The sequence below is a fragment of the Centruroides sculpturatus genome, unplaced genomic scaffold, assembly GCF_000671375.1.
Source record: "Centruroides sculpturatus isolate CEXI.00-Female unplaced genomic scaffold, Cexi_2.0 scaffold1391, whole genome shotgun sequence".
Lineage (NCBI taxonomy): Eukaryota > Metazoa > Arthropoda > Arachnida > Scorpiones > Buthidae > Centruroides > Centruroides sculpturatus.
The window spans coordinates 11,230-37,147 of record NW_019385589.1 but is presented as its reverse complement, the minus strand read 5'-3'; the positions used below and the strand labels follow the sequence as shown (position 1 = coordinate 37,147).

General features: G+C 32.1%; 1 protein-coding gene across 1 annotated transcript in view; it reads left to right on the top strand.

The window, feature by feature from the left end:
• LOC111640386 (zinc finger protein 91-like) overlaps positions 1-19,580 on the top strand; it is a 59,373-nt gene extending 39,793 nt beyond the window's left edge. Inside the window, 2 exon segments of the mRNA XM_023386397.1 lie at positions 2,280-2,641; positions 18,783-19,580. Of these exon segments, the coding sequence (XP_023242165.1) occupies positions 2,280-2,641; positions 18,783-19,151 (731 nt within the window). The 3' untranslated portion in view covers positions 19,152-19,580.
• The last annotated feature ends 6,338 nt before the right edge of the window (positions 19,581-25,918 follow it).

Below are 25,918 nucleotides of genomic sequence, written 5' to 3'. Positions count from 1 at the left end.
TGTTGGCTCTATTGATACAATAATGTAGATAATTGCAGTTAAAAAATATATATTTTTGGTTAAATGAAAAATAATTTAAATGATTTTATTTTATGTTAATGTAACTCAAGTATTACGGTAGATCCCATTAGTGAAAAATTTTTTGTATGAAGTGTGATACAAATATCTATTAACTAAAGTTAAAAATAAAGGTGAATTACAGGGTGGTCGTTATAAAGCTGTGGTGCTCAGAAAACTTTGTTGTTCCAACAAATAAGCCAATCTTTGTGAATATGCTAATTTAGTTATCAAAATAATTTTCTACATAATAAGTGGCACTGCAAACAAAACTGTGAAACGATATAGATTTAAGAAGAAATTTTTTATCTTAGTAATTCTGGTAAGAATCAAAATTGCAGCAGTTTGAGACTATATAGCGTGGGCAGAAAAAAACTTTTATATGTAATAATAATATAACATTTTTACTTTTAGTTATTTTATAAGTTTATTTTCAGCATTTTAATATACACATTTTTGAGATTTTTTGGCCTAAACAATGAAGTTAACATGTTTTAAATCACCCCTGTGTTGTTCTACCCCAGTGTTTCTCAACCTGTAACAAATCGTCGCCCCCCTTCAATAAAACCATTCGTAGTATCGCCCCCTTCATTTCAAAATTCCGCTGTCAAGGGCCAAGACTAACGCCAAATTCGTACTGCATTTAATAGACTGATGTCTAGTATAATGTTTTGTTTAATTATTGTACGATATAACGAATAAAATGTCTAATTATTTTTAATGTAATATTTTACTATATCGCCGAGAAAATTGGTTTTCGCTTCCAAAATATAAATTGTTACTAATCGCCCCTCTCAATATTGAATAACGCCCACATGGGGGCGATATCGCTCCCGTTGAGAAACACTGCTCTACACAATAGCGAACTCTTTCTATGTTAAAGTGACTTTTGTCCCATCCTGTACTACAGTGGTTCCAAATTAGTTTTTCCAGCGGACCACTTCAAGAAAGAGCTCAAAGTCGCGTACCCCTTATAGCAATAATTCATATTAAAATCCATACTAATATTATAAATTCGAAGGTAATTTTGTCCGCCTGTCTGGCTGTTACCTTTTCACGTCTAAACTGCTGAACAGGTTTCAATAAAATTTGGCACAGAGATAGCTTACATGATAGAAATGGACATAGGCTACATTTAGTGCGAGAAAATATCTAAATACCACGATATAATGCGGGCGAAGCTAGTGATAAACAGTAGACAGCTAGTGAAGAAGAGAATAAGTTATTTTTTTACCTTTATTACCTTTACAATACAATTCTAATAATAATGAAAATAACATAAGGTTATTTAATTTTAATGTGACAAACGTGCACGATTTTTTTTGCAGAACTTTGTAAAATCTGGTTGCTTTTTTGGTCAGCTTCAGTCTCAAGTCATCTTCGAGTTGAAGTCGGAAACGATATTTAATTTTCATGATTGTCATGGCCAAAAATCCGCTCTCACACAGGTTTGTTGTGCAAAATGGTAGTGAATATTTTATTGCGGCTTCGTTGACATGATGATAATAATAATTGTACAATTAACATTAGAAATACAATTAACACAAATTGTGTTAATTGTACTTTTAATTATAATTATTAATTATAATTATACAATTATAAAATACGATTAATTGTGATAATTACACAATTAATTACACAATACAATACAATACAATTAATTGTGATAATTATACAATTAACACGAATTGTGTTAATTGTGTAATTTTTGTTTTTTGCGCAAGAATAGGTATTGTCATAAATGCATTTTTTGATGAAATTTCGAGAATACTTTTAGTTATAAATAAAGAAATTTGTTCATTCGACATCATAATGTAAATTGCCGAATTTTTGATAGTCCATCCATTGTTTTTTTGATTTGTTCATTTCATGCATTTAAATTTTAAATCGACCGATTTTAGATTGCTGCGCGTACCCCGTCACGCAATTTCGCGTACTCCCCCGGAGTACGCGTACAACTAGTTAGGAACCACTGCTGTACTACAACATATGCGCCTACTTTGAAATTTACTTTTATACGCAAATATAATAACTCTCTTATTAAATAGTTTGGTTATTATGTTTATACCTGTATAATACATTTTGATGTAAGGAATTATCAGCATTATAAATTGTACGCTAAAACATGTAAATTACTATCAGTATATGTAGTTATTAACTGAAATTTAAGGAAAAATTGCAATATAAATGAATAACTCTAAATTGCAGTGTTTCTTTTATAGATGTTGATAGTACCATGACTAACGAATGCAATATTTGTAATAAGTCGTTCGCTAGTAAAAAGAATTTAAGTATTCATATGAGAATCCATACAGGAGAGAAACGCTACAAATGTGAAACATGTGATAAATGCTTTACTCAATGGAGCACTTTAAATAGACATCTCAGAACCCACACGGGAGAAAAACAATACAAATGTGAAACGTGTGATAAATGTTTTTCTCAATCGAGCAATTTGAATCGTCATCTCAGAACACACACGGGAGAAAAACCATACGAGTGTATAGTATGTAATATATGTTTTTCTCAATTGAACAGTTTGAATCGTCATTTCAGAATCCACATAAAAGAAATGAAAGAAAATCCCTAGAAGTAAAGAATATGTAATAATGTTTCGAGAACGCATCGTGTTTAACTCATCATCATAGATTCTATAATGGAAAATCACCCTACGAATGTAAAATATGTAATAAATCTTTTCCAGAAGAATGTATATTAGATTGTCATTTTTGAAGACATCCGAAGGAGACACTACAGAAGTAACAAATACCCCATGAAAGTTGCTCCACTGGAAAGAAAAGCAGTAACAATACAACGACTTGTTTAAATGTAGTTTCCAGCGATTATGTTAGCAGCAATCGCCGTTTCGAAGATCAAAATCGTTTAATACAGGATCTTTCTACTCATTCTGTATTTAGACTATTCATTTGTCTCGTGTATAATAGTCAATTTCAAAGTGAAGCTTACCTGGATGGTCATCTTATAATGCACGATCTATACCCATTTAATTGCATTTTTTGTTTTTAAGCTATCTGCAGCCATAAGGCTTTTCAAGAACACGAAACAATACACAATTCATTAGTCGATTCGTCTTATCATTGCAATAGACGCAATGGAACATTTTCTTGAGAATAAAATTACGAAGTTAAACTTGAATGTAATATAAATTTTCTTTAAAAATTTCGATTGAAGATATGTCAACAAAAATTTTTTTGACAATTTTAAATATTTTAAAGTGATTTTAAAATAAAGTTTATTGTGAAAATAATTTCTTACATTTGTTTTTATTTAATACATTTAAATTAAATTTAGTGATAGGTTAAAATGGTTTTTCAAGAATTAAATAACATTTTTAGTTTGATATTTTAATAATAACTCTACTGTACATAAAATTTATTAATAGATCAAAAGTTTTCTGCTGGCTTGGCATGTCGTTTCTCAGGATCTAATTATTAGTGAGGTTGAGGCCGAAGTTTTAGACGGTAAAACGTGTACGTCGGGCGTTCAGCACTGCTTTCCTGTAACCCTAGAAGTTTGACAATGGTGTTTGGAATGTCAATCATCATACCGTTGACTATCCAAACAGCATTGTCAAACTTCTGTGTCTTTTTTTCTTCGGCAAAGGCAATTCCTTGTACCTTGCTGATCAAATAAATTTTGGACTCCTGGAGTTCTTCCCTTGATAAAGGTCCGGATCGACGAGTTATATGCCTTATGTTATGTAGAAACCGGAAAATATAACTTAGTATGCGAATTAATTTCATATAATTATTATTAAGTTCAAACAAGGTATTGTTAAGATCAGAACATGACACTGATATTAAATTAACGTCCGATTGTTCTTTAAGCTCAGATAGATATTGTTCATCTGAGTAAGTGTCGATGACATATTCATCCTGATTTTCAACGGATGATGCTATTTGACATTGTGGCCCAATCCACCATAATTCCATGGATAGTAGATTTTGCAATTTTAAACTCCGAGAAACTACGTCTGCAGGATTGGAGTGGGAAGCTATATGTTTCCAGTGACAGCCTTCAGTAATAGATCGTATCGCAATAAAGGTTTTCAGGCGATATGCAGGCGTATTGATCCAAGCGTGGCAATAGTTAAATCTGTGTGTAAGATCACCTCAGCTATATCCATTTGCAGACATGAGCGTATTTTTTTGATCAGCTGAGACAGTACAAGACAAGCTGATAGCTCTAATCGAGGAATTGTAATGACCTTAAGAGGAGCGACACGAGATTTACTAGCAATAAGTCGTGTCTTGCCAGTTCCATCTTCCTTTATGCAATGCATGTAATCTACTGCTCCATAAGCTGACTCCGAGGCATCTGCATATCCTAGCAAAACAGCTCTTTGAAGGGGACCTGTCAAAATATATCTATTAACTTTAAGATCGTTTAGGGCTTTCAAGGATAATACAAAGTTCAACTATTCATAGTTAAGGTTTTCTGGTAGAGTATCCTCCCAATCGAGCTTACTGAGCCACAGTTTCTGTAGAAAAATCTTCGCTCGAATTATAACTGGTCCTAGAAGACCCAAGGGGTCATAACGCCTGGCGGTGACACTCAATACTTCTCGTTTCGTATAAAGCAATTTTTCTGAAATCGATACCTCGAATATGAACTGATCTTCAACCGGCTTCCAAATAATGCCTAAGGTTTTTACTGTTGGTTCCGCACTTGAAGAATAGCAGTGTTCTTTATTTTCTGGTGAACTACTGTTCATCAATTTCATTGAATTAGAGTTCCATTTGTGTAGTGTCATTCCACATGTGCTCAACATATTGCACAACTGAGATTGTAGTTCGAGGGCAACATCGAAATCTTGCTCACCTGACACGATGTCATCCATGTAGATATCTCGTAATATGGTTTTAGAGGCCAGAGGATAGTTTGCTGCTTCATCGTGAGTCAATTGCTTAAGAGTTCTCACCGCAAGAAAGGGAGCACTGGCAGTCCCGTATGTCCATGTTTTCAGTTTGTAGGTGACTAGCATTTCATCTTTCTCGTTCTTCAAAACAATTCTTAAGAGATCTTGTTGCGAGGGCTCAATTAGACTTTTACGAAACATTTTCTGGATATCTGATGTAAATGCCTACTTATATTTTCGAAATGTTGTCATAATCTCGAAAACATCTTCCTTTACTGCACCTTTCAAAAGATGATCATTTAGGCTCAGTCCAGAAGTTGTGGGAGCAGATGCGTTGAAGACTTCCATTAAGTTTGTAGTGGTTTTGTCTGGTCTCAACACACCATGATGTGGAAGGTAATAACATATGGTGTTTGCTGCCTGATTAGCAGAAGGCTCTTGCACCTTTTCCATATGGTCCAAATCCAAATACTCCTTCATGAAATTCTGATATAATCTCTTTAATTGATTGTCCCTTGATAGTCTCTTCCACAGTTGATTCAATCTCCTCAATGCTAATTTCATTGACTCTCTAAAGTTTTGTATGTCCTTGGTTGCCATCTGCACAATATATCTCCTGTCCTCATTTCGTTAGTGAGTTCTTTGATACTGATCTTTGCAATACTCCTCTTCTTTACTTACCAAACTTGGAGCCTCTGTTAGAGTCTCTATTTGCCAGAACCTTTGTAAACACTTATCGACTGACTCTGGCTCTGATATTAGTCCACAACATTGAACTTGATTATTAGATTCTGTAGATCCAGTTGCGATGTATCAAAAAACTATTTTGCGAAATGTAAGGTTATTATTGCACGATAAACGAATTTGATCGTTCTTAACTATTTCAAAGAATGCTTCAGCTCCAATAAGTATGTCAATCTTGCCTGGTGTAGCAAATCTTGGATCAGCTAACTGACGTGGAATTTCTGTTTTGCTAATGGGTAGAGAGGAAACAGGGAGTAAATCCGTAATCCTTGGCACCACTAAGAACTCTAGCTTCTTAGAAAAAGATCCATTTCCGTTTATTATTGTGGCAGTCAGCTTAAACTTGACCGAGGTTTTATTTCCACTTATACTGGAGACTGTGAGATCGATTCTTTCTTGCGGGGTACCCAGACGACTTATGAAATCCCTAGTAACAATATTTGGCATACTGCCCGAGTCCAATACTGCGTGTGCTTGAATGCTGGCTCCGGTAGTATGATTTAAAACCCAAACTATGGTTGTCGAGAGAATTACTGTCTTATTTCCATTGTCAATGCATGACAGTGAGTGAGGTATACTCTCACGAAACTCTATTGCGTTGGGATTAAGGTCTTGCTTCATTGGAGTCGGTTTGCTGTCGACCACTGGCACATTTGAACCAGTCATAGCTTGTTTCTCTCGGTGCAGTAATGTATTATGTCGCTTTCGGCATATCTTATAGCAGCTCTTGGAGTTGCAATTGGATAACACATGCCGATCACTTAAGCAATTGAAACAGAGATTGTTTTTGGCCACAACATCGTTTCTTTGGGAGGCTTCCAGCCGTAAAGAGGAATCACAAGTGTAAACAGGATGATTTTGCTTACATAAAATACAATAGGTCATAGAATTGTTACATTTCACGAAGAAGCTTTTCGGTTTAACTCTATCTTGACTACACCTTGGTTTCACGAACGTGGTCTTATTAATATTTTCTAAAATCTGAAAATGCTTTACCAACAATGAAATCAAATTATCTAGTTTAGGAACGTCATTCGAACTGATACTGAACTTATACTGTTTTAGAATCTCCTTATCCAGCTTTTTAAGTACGATATTTAAAATTAAGATATCAGAAAGCTCATTCCTTTCATATCCTAAGACTTTTAGTGCTCGCATATTCCTATTGATGCTATCAATTAAACTCCTCAAACCTCTTGCTGACTCATAAGGTAATTCTACAGAGTCTAGAATCGCATTAACATGGGTTTATTGTTTTCGTACCTTTCTTGTAGCGCTTGAAACAATGAAGCAAACGAATCGTTTAACGTTTCTAAACTCTTAGCTTCCCCTACGATAGCAGCCTTCAAATAATGTAGTTTTTGTTCTGGCAACAGTTGCTCGCTTGACGAAATGATATTATCAAATTGAATTTTAAAGTTACTCCATTCTTTATACCTTCCAGATAATTTCGGTAGAGGAATTTTTGGCAACTTAATATTAGCAGAATTATTTCGAACTACGGGGCCCTAAGTCACTGTGACCACGGACGAATCTGCTTTTAATCGTTTAATACAAGACCGGATCTTAAATTTACAACTTATAATTTTGTCCTCATATTATTCACTATTGATTATCTCAGTGTCATAATCAGTTGGGCTAGTAACGAAACCCTCAATTTCCCCGTTTAAGGTTCTCAATGACTCTTTCTTTCGACTCAACTGATCCAGTATATCTACATTAGTTTCTGTCTCTCTATTGTCGCTTTCAATTAGACTATCGATTTTACTAATTAATTTCGTCGCACTAGCTCTTATCGAAGCGCGTTTTTTCCTTAATTTCTCGAGTTGATTCATTTTAAACTGTCTACTACGTATAACGAACAGATAAATTCCTCCTACTTTGGATAGGTGACTTAATGAAGTTTAACCCAATCTTATTTGTTTGCGAAGTTGTCTCTTTTTTCTTCTTGATCCGCCTCGAAAAACCAGATATTTGTCGATTTTTAATGGACTGTAAAAGTATGAAAGTACTGCGGTTTGGCAAAAAAAAAATAACAGAAAGGCAATGTTTAAGTTAAATAGAAATACTTCGACAAAAAAACTAAGTTCGACATTTTCACGATAAAAGTTATGAAGACATAAAATGGCTTTGTGGATGCATAAAAATGAAAAAGAATTGATTTGTTGGCTTTGCCTATTATTTTCAAATAAAATTCTATGTGGAATAAGAATAGCTTCGACAATTTAAATAATTTGAGTAAAGCTGGCAAAAGACACGAAAATCGTAAATCTCACATAGATTCTTTCGTAAAATTGAAGCAATTGGAAATCAAAGTACAATAGAATTTAACATTAGTAAACAATGTAAAATAAATATTAAAAATTATAACAAAGTTACGGCTAATAGATATATTATATCTAAATTAGTAGATGTTATCGAAGCGAGAATTGGCATTTAAAGGGCATAAGAAATCTATTGAATGTAATATATCAGAGGTAATTATATTGAACTTGCTTATTTATTAAGTGCGTTAGATAATCTATTAATTAAAAATATGATTACAAAAGTTACAATTTTTACTGGCTTATCGAACAAACGAATATCAATGGACCCTAGTCTAGTGTTTCTCAACGGGGGCGATATCGCCCCATGTGGGCGTTTTTCCATGTTCAGGGGGCGATTAGTAACAATTTATATTTTGGGGAGTGAAAAAACAATTTTCTGGGCGATATAGTAAAACATTATATTAAGAATAATTAGATATTTTATCCGTTATATCGTACAATAATTAAACAGATAATATTATATAGTCATAGCTTATTCGATGCAGTACGAATTTGGCGTTAGCCTTGTCCCTCGGCATCGGAATTTTGTAGTGAAGGGGGGCGATACTATGTAACGGTTTTATTGAAGGGGGTGATACTACATTGAAGGGGGCGGCGATTCGTTAAAGGTTGAGAAACACTGACCATCACTGATTAATTGCCCGTGGAAGTCGGCTATTTATAGAAACGCAGCTTCCCTATCATCAAATGTCACGGCACGCCACTAATATGCTATCATTGCTATTTCATAACGTTACGTGGCAAGCTCCGGCTGAAAAGTAGAAAAAGTGACGTTGAGACCCAGAGCTAGTTTTGCAATTCCACCTAATGTTTCCAGATTGGAGACTTTTTATCAACTGCGAAAAATTTGAGTAATTTTTTAAATGACTTTTTTTACTTTTATCCTTTTTTTTAGTAGATTAGAACAAAAATGACAGAATCTGTGAAACACGTTTTAAATATTGTAATCAAATGTGTTATTCGAAATTATTCCAAAGTAATTCCTATTGCTAACAAGGGAAGAAGCAGACATTCGGGTTTTTGATTGTAACGAAACCAAATGAGTATATAGCTTTAAAAACAACACAAGCAGCTTCTTGTCCCAATAACAGGATACACTTCTCAAGAGTTTTCAGAAATTGGGCGTGTAAAAATTAAATGTTCGGCTTATGAGTCTTTGGAAATTTTACGCCTTTTGCAGCTAGAGCTGAGTGGATAAAGCGCTAAGACTGGAGTTAGACGATACAGATTTGATCTTGTTCAGATATCACAGGAAATGACAAATAGATAAGTAATACGAGCGATTATTTTCATTGTGACAATGCTGGGCTGGAAGTTTTAATTATATTTTTCAGTTATTTAATTTAAAATACATGCTCTTGATCTCAAATTAGTAGTGCCTTGCCCCTATATATCGTACTTTTTATTTAATAACAGAGTCGTGCCATTTATTTATATAACACCTTTCTAGGAAAAATTTTTCAATTGAAGTAAATTAACTTTCGGTTCGCATCGAACAATCGGATATTGCTAGAAATGTTTTTACATTTTAACTTCATATATTCTTTCATTTACAAGCAAACCACGTTTTAGTTAAACACGATATTGTCGTTATTATGCAATAGAAATTAAACCATAAATGTCTTTATTATACTTAATTATTAAGTATACATAAAACAAAATTACTTATATTCTTCGTGAAGATAGCTGTGTAAATGTTAAGTATAGAATTGTAGTTTCAGTGTGCGATTTTAGAATGAATTTACGCACATTTGTTTTCTTCTCTACACCACTTCTGTTAAATTAATAAATGTGGGAAATATAGAATAAAATCAGCTAACCATCTGCACAGTATTAAGAATAGACCAATTAAATCACAAGAAGAAACATTAAGTAATAGTTTTAAACACTTTGATAAAGAAGTATTTTTATATAAAAGAAACCACCAACGAAAATGGCCAATAAAACTTTTCAAAATCCTTTCGTAAAATCATCAATGAAGGTAAACTACAGATATTTTATAAATTAATGATTATTTTTATATTTTTTTATATATAATGTTTTATATTTTTCCGAAAGTATAAATTTTAATTTTATTCAAGCTGTTATTTATAAAATACAGTATACATTTCACTTAAATAACATTTCGTTCATCTTTATCTTGTCAACATATATTTTTTATGATGGATGATTTTAATAAAAATACTGCATTTTAATAGTATTAAAGTAAATAAATACCAGTCTATATGCGAGAGAATTTCACGTATTGATAGCTGACAACGTAAGAAAAGTTTTTTGGAGGATTAGATCTTAATCCACGTGAATGCTTTTTGTGGAGACACTTAAAAATTATCGTTTTCTCTGGATCTGTTGCAAATTTGATAGCATAAAAAAGACTATTTCATTGAACATTAAAAGTATCACAGATCAATTACAGTTGACTGTTGAACACACTGTTCATTCTCTTCGGGTTTAATGCATTTAGAACGTACACCACGTTAAGTATATTCGATGCATCGCTCAGGGGATATAGCACGAAAGTCTTTGCCAAATAAAACGTAATTCCAGTGTTAAAAGTGCTATAGTGAAAAGTTTTGCAATTGGTTTTTTCCTGAAAATATCTTCCGTATATTCGAAAATGTCATTATACTAAACTAGATTGCATTTTCATCGCTAAGTATCTCTAAACAACGTTGAATAGTAATACAAAACTTAAATTATAATAACCTGCTATTTAATACAATCACAGAGTACAGAAAAAATATCGGTTTGCGAAACTTTTATACTTACTGATATTAATATTTTATTCCAACACAATTACGAAAAAACAATTCAATTAAATACATATTCGTTGTTATAAAAAGAATTCTTATATACAGAGTGGTAATAGTTAATGTTTTCCTATTTAGAGCAGTGTGTTGCTGCAAGAAATAAATAAAACCAAAATTTGCATACAGGTTATGCAAAAGATGACAAAAACAATCTTTCGAAATGCAATTATTTCAAAAACTTCCACTGGGTCATTTTACAAGAAAACACACTATATAACGAAGACTAACCTTCAAGTGACATATTAATCCTGTTACTTACAACATTTTGAAGAAAGTCGGTTAAAAAAATAATTTATCAAATTCTGCAGACGTAAACGATCGTATTACACTGCACCTGTGAAACATCACTACACAGCTTTGGCAGTCAGCAGGTTCAGACGATTAACACACTGTTCATCGCTTTTAAATTTTACACCTGAATAATGGGACACACATTCACCATGTATCCTCACATCAGTAAGCAGCCACAGCAGAAGGCGTGTTCCTTGTAAAACAAGTAAATGCGTGTTATCTGTTTTGTTTTGTTTGACGTATATCAGGTAAATTCATGAAAGCTACTTTACCTAATTGGAAGAAGAGGAGCTTTGCATTACCTGGAAAGCTTCTCTTAGCAAAAGTTTTTGAAGTAAATTTGTGTTGCAAAATAGTTTTCCTCGTCCTTTTTATACTCTGTTTACAAATGTTTGTGTCAATATAGTCATATGACCATAGTAACCAGTGGTACGCTTAACTGGGGGAAACAAGAGGGGGAGGAGAGGTCATCCCAATCGTTTGCAAAAAGAGGAAATTGCATGATTTTGAAAGACAAATATGTCAATTTTAATATTGTTGTAAATGTATAAGAAAAATTTTAAAGGTGTTTAGATTTTATAACAGCGAAAAACAAATAATTAGATTAAAGTGTGTTAAGCGCCAAGAAATTTTTGTAACAACCAGTAAACATAAGCGATGAAACCTGTGGTTTTTAATATCTTGATAACCTGTAATTAAAAAGTTGGCTGAAGAGGGGCAATAAATGCCCGAAACGTGTGTAATATCAACACGTATCAACTGAATAAAACTTGATGATAAGTATTGCCAAGTGCCTGAAGATAAATACGATAATTATTTGTGTTTGAATTACTATCAATCCGTATAATTGTTACAGATACGGAGTACTCTGAGTAGAAAAGTTTTAATTTTACATACTGCATACTAAACTCAAATTTTAAACACACCATACACACAAATGGTGTATTATTCTAAATAGTTTTATTTTTCTGTACTTATCGCTAGAAATCTATCATGTTGGTTAAAATGCCATGGGAATGTTCGAATTTTTCTATGACTGATTCACATTTTTTCTTATGTATTACCCCAGTAATTTTCATACTGGATGAAAATACACAATACATACAACAAATCTTCAGCAGAGAAGAAAATTGAAGTGCACTACGAAATAAAATACAAAAGAAATAAGAATAAATTATCAATAGCAAAACGTATAAACTGCATACTTTAATAAAAAAAAGTTGCGTTTTACTTAAAAGAATCCAGCCAAATATAACACGATGGGAATTTTTTCGAAACGTTTCATAAAATGATTACCTAAATACAAAAATAAAATTCTATTATAAAGTATTGTCCAAAAGTAACGTAACTATCTAGTAAGAAGTATAATATTTAAAACAATTCATTAATTCTTACAGGAATTGATTCAATTCAGTTAATGAGGTGAGGTTATGCAATATATGTGCAATTTCAAGTTTATGCCTACTGAAGAAATCTTTTTAGAAAAACGATGCCTAAATTGATTGTTACAGTGTTATACAATGTTATACATGTAAACAAAAATCGACAATCTCTACGTGGCCAGCTCGTTGTTTAATTAAACGCGAACCCTCGACACCATAAATAGTTTAATTGAACAGCAATTTAACTACTAATTGACAGTTTGTGACATTCTGCATTAGCTTACAAATTATACATTAAATTGTACTATCAATTTGTATTGTAATGGAAGAAATGCAAATGAAAAATTTCCAATTCAAACGAAATTATCATACATCTCCAAAAAAACGAAGATTTGGTTAGTATAAATTCAAATAATTTAATATTTTATGCGTTCTTACAAATATAGATAAAACAGATAAAATTCCAGCAACTGTAACACAACCCGTAGAAGTTATAATTGCCAATGCTACCAGACTGCTTTCACCATGCCATTCATTTCTATAAAGGTGGCTTCATTGAACAAAAATATCAAATTATACAGAAAGTAAATGTATATTATTTTAATCAAAATTTATCTTTCTTCGTTTATTTCTTTAAATTATTTAAGTAAAACCAATTTTTTTTAATGGGGCATTCCAAAATGGATTTCAATTTTTTAGACTCGTTGTTTTATCTCTTTGTCAAGTGAACACAGTAGAACCCTATAACACGAGTTCCTATAATTACGATTCCTAAAAGAAGGCGAAAAAATTGCGATGGTATCCGTACAAACCTAGTAAAAAAAACTCCTCTAATTCGGTAAAACGTCATCGGGCAGCCGAACTACTTTTCGCCGTCCAGTGACACGCTACGGAGAATTTAGGCGGATAAATTGAGTTTACTATCGTCTGTACAGTATTATATGAAAATAATATATAAATTAGGTACTGTACATATAATTATATATTAACTCAATTTATTGTAATTTTATTATAATTATATATATACTTTCCGCCGTCTAGCGCTACGCTACAGAGAGTTTAGGCAAGTAAGTTGTTTAATATCGTCTGTACAGTATGTAAATTAGGTACCGTAAGTCTAATACACTGCTGTAATTTTATACATTTCTTGTGAAAGAAACATTTTTTATTCAACGGCTATAAAAATTATATTAATGATGTCTCCAATGTTCAACGAAGTTTTCGCAGAAAAATAACTTATCAGAAATCGCGGCCGCGGTTTGGTGCGCTGCTCCGAGACGAAAACAAGCTTGAGCAATGGCGACGTCGAACGGTGCACACTCGGTAAGTAATCCTACAATTTTTTGTTTTCAGCGTATACGGATACCGTATAGCGTATTGTTTATAGTTTATACGGATTATTTCCAAAAAAATTATACATATTTTGGAAATGTTGAGTCGAATTAGTCTAGAATCGATTAATTTTATGGAAGAAAACCTTTCAAACAGCCGTAGTCCGAAACGTTACACGTGTCGGGCTGTGATTGGCAAGGACTCGTACAAAATTGATTCATAGAAAACGGAACGTATCTACCATGTTATAGGTGGGGTCGACTGTATGTCTTTTTCAAATTACTGTGATTATTACTGCTCATAACAGAGGCATGGGTATAAAATGACTGAGTGCATACACGTCCCAAGTGGAAAGAACAATGGTTGAAAACGATGCTACGTTACCACTTCTGTTTTGTTTCCTTAGTTGGGGTTATAGAGGTATGCTGAATGTGACTGATAGCGTTATAAATTTAATAAATAATAAAGAAAAAAATTTGAAACAGTAAATCTCAGTTTTTCCTGGAATTCTTTCTTCTTATAACAGTAGCTTTTGGTATAATGAACAGAGATCTTTTTTCCTTTAATAATACTAAATTCCAGAGCAATGTAAACTAAATATTATGAGTAATACAGCTATATAGCTTGTATTTCGTAGCTACTGAACATATATCTGATGCTTCCACACATGTCATTTTGTTCTATCATAATCATTGATAGAAACAATAGAAAAATGAGCCAGAAAAATACTTCAATTATGCATATCTTACTGTGAAAGACCGAAATTAGAGAATGTCGATATTTTCCGGCAAATGTGGGCACATACAAAATACGTCGGTGAAAAACTGAATATTTGGTTATGTTATTATACATTCGAACAATCGCTGGTGTACGTCCACAAGCACAGAAAGCTATGGTGAAGGTCAAAGAAATTGTTAATACTTTTGAAGAAAATTTGAGCAGTGGCCATAACGAATACCATATTCCAAAGGAAAATATTAAAGAGGAGCTACAATTTACCACGTCTTTATATCAAGCCCTGACAGTAATGAACTTATTTCTATAAAAAGATAGGCCGCGAAAGAGAATCTTCTACTGCAGGCAACGAAAATGTTACGAACCTCAAAAGAACGTTTCCGTCTGCTCAAATTAATGCTACCGTATGAATATAAGTCCCTGATGTCGACCGTGGCCTTACAGATGGCCTAAATGTGTTGGCAGTTGTTGTAGAAATAGAAGACTCTGACTTTTAGAAATTAGCAAACAAAAATAATACCCTCAAGCAGCTTTAAACTCGTAATCAGTTCGTAATTTGTAAAGAAAAGTTACTATCGATAGATGAGATTTCTTCTCAAGAAATATCGCCGAGAAAAGCAGCTGTAACTAATTATAAAAGTGGAGAGCAAAGCTATGCACGCTGTCATCGCAAAAGAAGTGTTCCACGAATAAATGCAATTGTAAAAGCAAGGGACTATTGTGCAATTCAAAGTGCCATAATAGTTTAAGTTGTTGCAATAAATAAGATTGTATAACGTTAATCACATAATTTATGTGTAGGTTTATTATTGTATTATTTTCTTTAATGATTTAGAATGTACTGTCCGTTTTAGGTTTAACAGTTTATTTACATGCGCTGTTACTTAAGCTTTCTCCTATTTCGACATATTAAAAAATCGCAATTTTGTCTTAACGTAACAAAAATATTTTTATTCAACATTTACCATCCATGCATGCTGAATGTCGACATTTGCCAGTGTAAGTGAGAAATAATGATATTTAGCAAATACAGTAGAACCTCGAAAACTCGGCTCTCGATAACCCGGCACTCCGGATAACTCGGGCACATCCTGGCAGAGCAAAAAAATCCTTAGTTAATTAATTTTCATTATAGACAGCTTTATAAAAGTATAAAAGCTCTCATAAAGTATTTTTCTGAGGTCTGTCTTATCAGGTAAATTACTGTACACAGTGTATTCGTTAATTTTCATTTTCATGTAGTAAAGGCTCTATGCCTTCATAAAGGACGTACTTTTCCTTTGTTTAAGGGTATTCGGGCAGTTTATTCTCTGTTATATTCTGAAGTAACCAATACATACAAGTACAGTACAGTATTTTCTGAGGAAACACTCGCACTTATTTTTTTTAACCCCATTTCCGATAACCCGGCATTTTCACAAACTCGGCCACTCTTCGGTCCACATTAGGCCGAGTTTCCGAGGTTCTACTGTATTTCGTACATACACGAAACGACTGTAAATGCTGACATTCACAGAAGAATGTTGACATTTGCCACATATCGATCATTTACAGTAACATATATAAACAGAACATTATAGTATAATTCAATTATTTTTTTATGCAGCACAGTGCAGGAACCTTATCAAATTTAAAGTAAACACTTTGATTAGAGATGACTAGATTACAGTCGTTTCAAGTTGAAAGACCGACAATGAATGTAACTAATTAGTCCTTTCTGCAATTCTTTAGTATTGATCGTAAAAAAAGTAAAATTTTTCAAATTTGTAATACCATTATTTTTCATAAGCTTTCGGCCTAGCGTAAAACGAAAATTCCCAAATAATATTCGCGTTTTATTACGTGACTATAGGCTGGCTATTTGGGTTTTTCAAAACTTCTTTACGTGTGCAACACTAAATGTCGGTCTGTCGTAAAAAATTTTTCAATGACAGCAGATCGCCCATGTGCTGTGTTGTCTCATCCTATCAATCATAGGGGTAGCAAGTTATAAATATCTAACATCTAGATAAATTGTCGATAATGCCAGTTTTATATTTCTAATAATTTTTTAACGTATATTGCTTCCTGTTTAGATGTTGTTATAGTGACATACAACACAACTTTGTAGAATTTAATATTATTCGTTTCTTGAATGTTAGCTATTGAAGTTTAGTTATAATATTTAGTGGAAATTCATTCGCAATATGAAACATTTTACCGAATTTATATTATTTACTATTTATTGCTTAATGTTTTCATTAACGTTGTTTCAAGGTTTTTAAGACTAACACAGTATATTTATGTTTTGTGTTTAAAAAACAATCTGATACTTTACATGAAACCAGCACTGTAAGATTATCAGATTGATTTAAGAGTGTGCAAATTAATATATAGAAGGCAGCTTGCAATGGTACAAAATGTACAGTACAGCAATATCTGCGTCAATTTGGCTCTCTTATAACTTATCATTTAGAATAAATACTAGAAAATTCTGTAATCTTGTATTTTTGTCAATTCGTCTCAATGCTCATTCATGAGTGAAAAATAAACGAATTTCTATTCTATTTTAATTAATAAAGTGTGCTTTTCACCTATATTAAGTTAAACAGATTGTATGAGCATTGCAGTAATGTCATTCGTTATTTTTATCTGTCATAGAAAGGTATCTTTGATATAAATTTAATACCATACTCTACAAAGATTATTGCAGATAGTTACGTAGTCCCATCTTAATTTTTTTATTCTATAATTTATATAAAATATGTTGGATAATATATATAAAATTTCACTAAAATTACTAACATTTGGTAAATTAATTTACCTAGTGTGGATGGAGAAAGTGTTTTAGATAAACACTTTCTCCATCGAATAACAGAAACTAGATTATTTGCAAATAAATATTATTACACAAGGTAATCTTTATAACATAAAATATATATAAAAATGATATTTTAAATCACATTTAATAGTTATCCGAAATTTAAATACAACACTTCTTTATGCAAATTACGTTAAATAACCGACATATGTGTGTGGTTGTAGGTGATGGAAGACAAATAAAATTATTCCTATCAATCCAAAGAAATTGAAAGTGAAAATACAACTGGTTTTATCTTGTAAGAATTCCTTGATATTTTAATATTAGAATATCTTTTATAATTAAAACTTTGTATTGTTTTAAGTAAAATCAAAATTATTAAATGAAAAGTATCTTAGTTGGAGAAAGCCTAAATTTTTTATTACTTGATTCGATATTAAATTTTGATTCAATATAAATTTTGTTAACGTGGATATATTATTTACAATTCTAATTTCTAAATTTGAATGGATGTAGTTAGACGCAAGGCCTGATCAGAATTGTTATTTTGAGTTTATTATTGACCACTTTTGGCTCCATTGATACAATAATGTGAACAATTGCAGTTAAAACCTTATATTTTTCATTAAATGAGCAATAAATTAAATGATTTCATTGCATGCTAAAGTAATCTAGTAATTTTGATTAATGAAGAATTCTTTGTATGAAGTGTTACACGAATATCTATAAACTAAACTTAGAAATGTAAATAAATTACAGGGTGGTCGTTATAAAGCAATGGTACTGAGGGAACTTTGTAGCCTCAACAAATAAGCCAACATATGTAAATATGCAAATTTAGTTTTCAAAATTGTTTTTTTACATTACAAACGGCGCTGCAAAAAAAAACTGTGAAACAACGTAGATTTAAGAAGGATTTTTCTATTTTAGTAATTCTGGTAAGAATCGAAATGGCAGCAGTTTGAGAGTTTATAGGGTAAACACAAAGAAAGTTTTTCATGTAAAAATAAAATAACATTATTACTTTTACTTATTTTATAAGTTTATTTTCATCATATTAATATACACATCTTGGAGATTTTTTGGCTTAAACATTAAAGGTAACATGTTTTAAATTCTCCTGTTTTCCTCTTCACAATAACAAACTCTCTGTGATAAAGTGATTTTTGTCTCACTTTGTACTACAACATGATATGCGCTTACTTTGAAATTCAGTTTTATACACAAATGTTAAAATCCACATATTAAATAGTTCAGTGTTATGTTTATACTTGAAAAATATATTTTGATGTAAAAAATTGTCAGCCTTATAAATTGTATACTGAAACATGTAAATTACTATCAGTATATGTAGTTATTAACTGTAATTTAAGGAAAAATTGCAATATAAATGAATTGCTTTAAAATGCAGTATTTCTTTTGTAGGTGTTGATAGACATAAATAGTACAATGACCTACAAATGTAAAATGTGCGATAAGTCTCTCGCTAATAAACAGAGTTTAACTTGTCATATTAGAATCCATACAGGAGAGAGACCCTACAGATGTGAAACATGTACTAAATGTTTTGCTCATTTGAGCACTTTTAATTATCATCTCAGAACCCACTCGGGAGAAAAACCATACGAGTGTAATACATGCAATAAATGTTTTTCTCTTAAGTACAGCTTGAATCTTCATTTGAGAATCCACAAGAAAGAAAAACCCTACGAGTGTAATACATGTAATAAAAGTTTTCCTCGTAAGTACAGCTTGAATCGTCATCTGAGAATCCACAAGAAAGAAAAACCCTAAGAGTAAAGAATATGTGTTAAACGTTTCGTGAACTCATCGTGTTAAACTCATCATCATAGTTTGTATTTAATTCAGAATCTTTCTACTCATTCTGAATGTAAACTATTCATTTGTCTCGTGTGTAATAGTCAATTTCAAAGTGAAGCTCATCTGGATGGTCATCGTATAATGCACAATCTATACCCATTTAATTGCATTATTTTTTTAAGCGTTCTGCAGCCACAAGGCTTTCGAAGAACACAAAAATGTACACAATTCATTAGTCAATTCGTCTTACCATTGCAATATATACGTTGTAACATTTGCTTGAGAAGATAATTATGAAGTTCATCTTGAATATAATATAAATTTTGTTTAAAAAATTTTAATTGAAGGTATGCCAACGAAAAGTTTATTGACAATTTTTAAGTATTTTAAAGTGATTTTAAAATAAAGTTTATTGTGGAGATAATTAATTTCTTGTTTTTATTATTATTTAATACATTTAAATTAAATTCAGTTATAGATTAAAATAGTTTTTCATTAATTAGATAACATTTTTAGTTCGATATCTTAAAATAAACTATTGAAAATTTCCAAAATTTCGCAACCATGATTCATTGTTAGGCGGATTAACACTGTGAAATTTTGGTGATTAAAGGCTGAAGGAATGACAAAATAAATAGGATCCTGTTTCGTATCTCTAGTACGCTCAGATTAAGGATAATTTTGCTCATTAGCATTATCAATCTTTATAAAACCCATTTTTACTAGTATTTCTTTTACTTTTCCTATTTTATAATACTTACTAAATACAAAAGTTCTTTTAATTTAATAAAATATAATAACAGATGGAGCAACAGAAAGTTTCCAGAAAAGCTAAGCATCTTGCTGTTAGATTTTTTTAATTTAAAAATAAAAATATGTATTTAACTTCCAGATGAATTGCTACATAGAACGATTTGGAAAAATTCCATTAGGAATGTCTGTTGGTGGTTTCTTCTATATAAAAGAAGATTTCTTCATCAAGGTTAGTACAGATTATCACATATTTTAAAAACTAATGTTGTGATTGCAAGTTCGGCACTTTTTCGATGCTTTGTCAGGCCTTTAAGTGACACCAAAGTGTCTTTTAGGACACGAAAATTTCGATGACCGTTACGTCAGGTTTCGCGCGAGCAATCGCGCTTTAGGCTTTCGAGGTCAGAATGGAGGCAGATGGAAATGACCGGTTGAAGTACACTTTACAAATTAACATTTAACAAAAATACCCGTTAATTGATATATATTATCTACAAGTTTTACGATAATTTAAAAGTTATCAAGTTTACAAGTTCTACTNATTGAAGTATTTTAGTATATCTTGAAAACATTTGTTAGTATTCGAGTAATTAAAAGTGTTTAGTAACTGGTCTTAGAAAATTGTAAATGGAGTGCACTTATAGAATTCAATAAATACTGAAATGAGATTTGTTTTGCTTGATGTTTTGATTATTTACTAAACACCAACACTAAATAATAAATAAGAAGGAAATATAAGAAGAGTTTAGTAACTAGTCATAGAAAATTGTAAATGGTTTGCACTTATAAAATTGAATAAACACTGAAATGAGATTTGTTTTGCTTGATGTTTTGATTATTTACTAAACACCAACACTAAATAATAAATAAGAAGGAAATATAAGAAGAAATAATAAATAAGGAGTAAATAAAAAAATTATCAGACTGAAAATTTAACAATTTGTTCTAAACACAGATGCCTTCTGTGTTTACTTTTTTTTTGTAAAACAAACATTACGTTCATAAAGCTGTAATTTGTTTTTATCTCGTTACTTCAAGTGATTGATCTACTATTTCTTTCTTTATAACTTTTTAGCAGTTTTACTCTTAGCTGCATAGATTCTTTCTTTTTCTTTTTCCTTTGATTTCTTTTATTCAATTCGGCTTTGTATGAGTAGACGTTAAAATTTCACTTTTCTGTCCCAACTTCGTCCTGATATAAATTTTATATTTTAATCGCTAGAAAGTGCTAATTTCGTCTCTAAAATATATTGAGATTTTGTTACTTTGGAAAAGTTTTAAAAAGAGAAAAAGTTGTATCATTTTCAAGACTGCACGAACTTTTTCCATCTGCTCATCTGCTACTGTTTTGAAAAGTCATCAATGCGGTGGTTGATCTATATTGTTCTGCAAAACAAAAACATTTCGTAAAAATATAATTCCTATCAAACTTAAACCGATTCCAATACAATCCAAACATCGTAGTTCAAAACATTGATTACAACATACGTAACAGTAAGCTTTAGGAGATTTACGGCCTACAACGTAAACGTCAACAAATGTTGTTTTCAACAATTAACAAAAAACTTATACTCACTTTCAGTCAAGCTATGACAACGATGTGTCACCTTCGTTAACTTATAGAAGAATCATAATAGAAAAATTTATGTTTTAAGATCGACATCTTCGGTTCAGGCATCGAATTGAACATCGATTTTGATCTCGCCCGTGATGTAAGCTGATAACTCATTACACTTAGTTCTGGACAACCTCTTAGAAAGCTAATACGAGATAAAGCGATCAATCGGAATGAGCGAGTAAAAATAGAAATTAATAAAATTCGTCTCTGTCTCCCGTTCTCGGATCAACATTTTACCTGAAGTCGACTTTATCGTCCCGGAGTTCGGGACGTTGAAGGAACTCTCATTTTCATATCAAAGACAATCCTTTTGTGACTGTCTTGGAAAGAAGAGGCAGACTCAGAGACCTTCTCCGACTTTGAACTTACGAGATCGCTGAAATCTTGTAAGCTTTCTTCGTGTCAAATAAACAGTTAGTTGTAACCGTTGAGTCTGTCTCGGTACCGATTGCATCCACGTACGACTCTTTAAGACCCTCGTCAGTCTTGACCATCGCGTCCCCGACGGAGACTTTACAACACCACTCTTGGATATGAAACTTACAAATGCTTATAAGCTAAACACTAAATTTTCAGATGCCCATTTATTGAAATCGCTTGAGAAGTAGGTCCTATTATTTAGACACGGAAAATTTAGTGTTTATCTATGAGCGTATTCAAAATCTCTGCGAGCAGCTATCACCTCTCAGCACCTCTGTTCAAAATCTTCCATTGCTTCCAGTTGCTGCCAGCGTGCTTCCAGAAAACTGTAAGTGTTTTTTTCGACGCTGGATAAGCTAGGAAACATAATGGCAGCACTCTAAGGCTCTGAAGAGCTCTATTATCTGTTGAAAATTTTGATTTTATTTATCGATGAATAAGCCACGAATAACTTATTATTCGGTTAGTACTTTAATAGAACATTTTAATATACTTGTATATTTATTTTTTACCTAACACATCACATAATTTTTTTAGTCGTAAAAGTGTAATAGTGTATTAGGATTTATTTAGTTATTTAAAACACCTACAGAAATTTAAAATATCTTTATATCTATTTTCGTTTTCGAAATTTTTATTTTTCATTAATCTGTTCTAATTAAAGAAGTTCAAAAATTATTTAACGTAATGTGGAAGTCCACATCATTTGCCATTTTTACTCTTCCGAAATTCCCCGCAGTTAGCGTTTGTGTTGTCTAGAAAACTCCAGCAGTCGCGTTACTTCCGGCAGCAGCTTGCTGCACTGATGCTGTGATTTTGAATACACCTTATGCATCTTCGTACTGTACTGTACATCCCAACCACTATTCATTTCTTTTCAGATTAGATTTCGAATAATTACGTTTTCCGTAAAAAGTAACAGTTGAATCTATCCTTCGTTCAATTAATTTTTTTTTTCGCTTTCATATCTCAACGCCTAGTAAAATGACACCTTACATTTCTCTCTTCCATTTTATCACCGAAACTCACGTTGCAGAGAACTCGAGTTATTTGAAAGTTCCCGACTGTTTGACGTAAGAGTATACTCCCGAAATCAGATCAGTGATATTTTTCGTAAATAGTAAATCCAGTTACGTTGAGCCTCGTAAATTGCAGCTACGATACGTCGTGAATTTTTCGTATTCAACTACGTCACGAAAATACGACGTTGTAACTACGACACATTAGTAAATCTGGATCCAAGCGCGTATCCACAAAATGTATAGTGTGTATCGTAAATTCTGAAACATTTTGAGTTATCCTTAATACAGTAATTAACTTTTAATTTGGGAAAGAGTTATCTCTTTCCCGCCCTAGTAAATATTTTGAATATAAAATTTATTGCAAATAAAATTCCATAGAAGTCTCAACGTAAAATATAAAGTACTGTACCGAATAAAGTATGTTCAAGTCGAAAATGGAAAGTCGTATCCAACGGTGTATCCAAATTACATGATGAATTTCACTTTAAAATCAAATTCAGTTCAGATTCGCAATTATAGCTGTAGTCCTTTTGATGTCTTTTCTTTAATTATTTGTTTTCAGGATGCATGTTTTTAAAGTTATTTAAATAGATTGATTAAAATACATTATCTTATATACCACGTATATAGAATCGAATTTACGTCTATCTTTTCGAGTATTACATGGAATCGACTAAACTGATTTCTATACAGTTCTATTATGGACAGTTAGTACATCGAAAATGTCACGGTTTCTAATTTAACTGGACTATAATAAATGAGATCGATTATTAGACGTAATGAGACGATGATGAGACATTTATTTTTACAGTGAAAATTACAGTGGTACCTCAGGTTACGAACGCCCCAGCATACGAAATTTTCAGGATACGACATTAAATTCGAACATATTTTTGCTCCACGATACGAACAAAAACTCACCATACGACGTTACATTAGTTCGCATTTTTCATTTGTTTTTCTTACTACAGTTATTTTTTTAATATATTACTTGGCTTTAATTTGAGTATGTTTTTCGCGCTGGAACGAATTATTTGGTTTTACATGTAATCGTATGGGAAAAGATGATCCATCTTACGACATTTTCATGATACGACCTCAGTTTCGGAACGGATTAATTTCGTATCCTGAGGTACCACTGTACAATTAATTTTGATATGATAATGATGAATCATTTGTTACACATGCGAATGCCTGAAGCTGTGATAAATAAGATCGATTATTATTACTAATAAAACTGAAAATACGTGTAATCAGATCGCATATTTTAAGTGTTTGGTAATTGTTAAAGAATTAAAACATCAAGAAAAACAAAAACTATATTTAAGTATTTATTCAATTTTATAAGTGCATTCCATCTACATTTATCTATGACTACTTCGTAAACAGTGTGAATACTTCGAATACTCATAAATGTTTTCAAGACATACTACAATATTTTATTTTACTTTAATTAAATTTGCGTTATAATAATCATAATATATGGTGATTTAAAAGTAAATTTTGACCGATACACGTTTTTATACAAGTATTTAGAATAACATTTAGCATTGAGTGAAGTAACAACGTACATAAATTTTGTGTTTATGATTTAATTAAGAACTTATGTAAAATTTTAAACTTAATGCTGTCATATGTAGTGAAATCATCTTATTAAATTTTGTTTGCTACTCAATTGTGCTTTTAATCTTATCATTCGTTTTTACACTTACGTTTGTAATTCCACGCGATAAATTCACATTCTAAAAACACTGCTGCCCAGTAAAATTGCTATACCATAAAAGCAGCACGAAACACGAAATTGGCATGAAACGTATAACGTGCTGGGTGCTCTGTATCTTTATCAATTTTATTATGGCTTCACACATCACATATCGGCCACATCCACAACAAGGCAGTTACGATTGCCCACTCTCTACGCTGCATCTCCCAGAACACGTGAGGAATAAATTATAAGACAGCCAGACAATCTATAAATGTGCAATCGAACCGGCCATCACTTATGGGGCGGAAATCTGGGGAGAAGCCGCCAAAAAGCGATACATAAATAAACTCCTTAACTCTATCCAACGAAGGAGTTTAATATCGATTGCTAAAGCATACAGAACAAGCCCTACTAACGCATTACAACTAATTTAAAACATTTTACCACTACACTGAAAAGTTTGAAAAATATATTAAAAATACTAACTTTTAGGTCAAAAGGCAAAGAGCATTCAAACTTTCATTGTTAATGCTTCTATGGAGGAACTTATAAAAGACATCCGAAGTACGTTCTGCATTGACAGCAAAACACTTACATAGTTCACTTTGCTGAACCAAATCTGGAAATTACCGAGACACCAGCAGTAAATTGAAAAAACGTACAATGTGTTTACTGATGGGTCGAAAACTGTTGAGAGTGTTGGGTGCGCATTATTTGTTAATAACACTTCTGGAAGGTCAATTTACCAGGCCTGCTTCAAGCTAGGAATGCAATGCTCAAACAACCAAGCCGAAAGTTTGGCTAAGCAGATGTTTAGAAACAAGACAATACACGCCAACAGCGATAGCAAAACGGCCCTAGCCCAAATCACGAATCTACGTACGAAGTTAACTATAGTTCAAGACTCTATTAACGTTCTGACGCTACTTAGAAGAAAAAGAATAAAAATCCTCTTAAACTGGGACAAAGGGCATGCTGGGATAACAGGAAACGAACGAGCCGATCGACTCGCAAATAAGGCGCGTAAGGCTGACATGCCCAACTCTTTCAACATCATTCTATAGGAGCATGGACAAGTCCCAACTAGACATCATGACCCAAATCTTGCAACCGAAATGGAAAGCAGAAAAAACACGCTGACTTGCATTCCAATCTTTTCGAAGCATTCAGGACAGGAGGCACATGTCTTTTTACCATTTAAACTTTATTATTATTCATATCG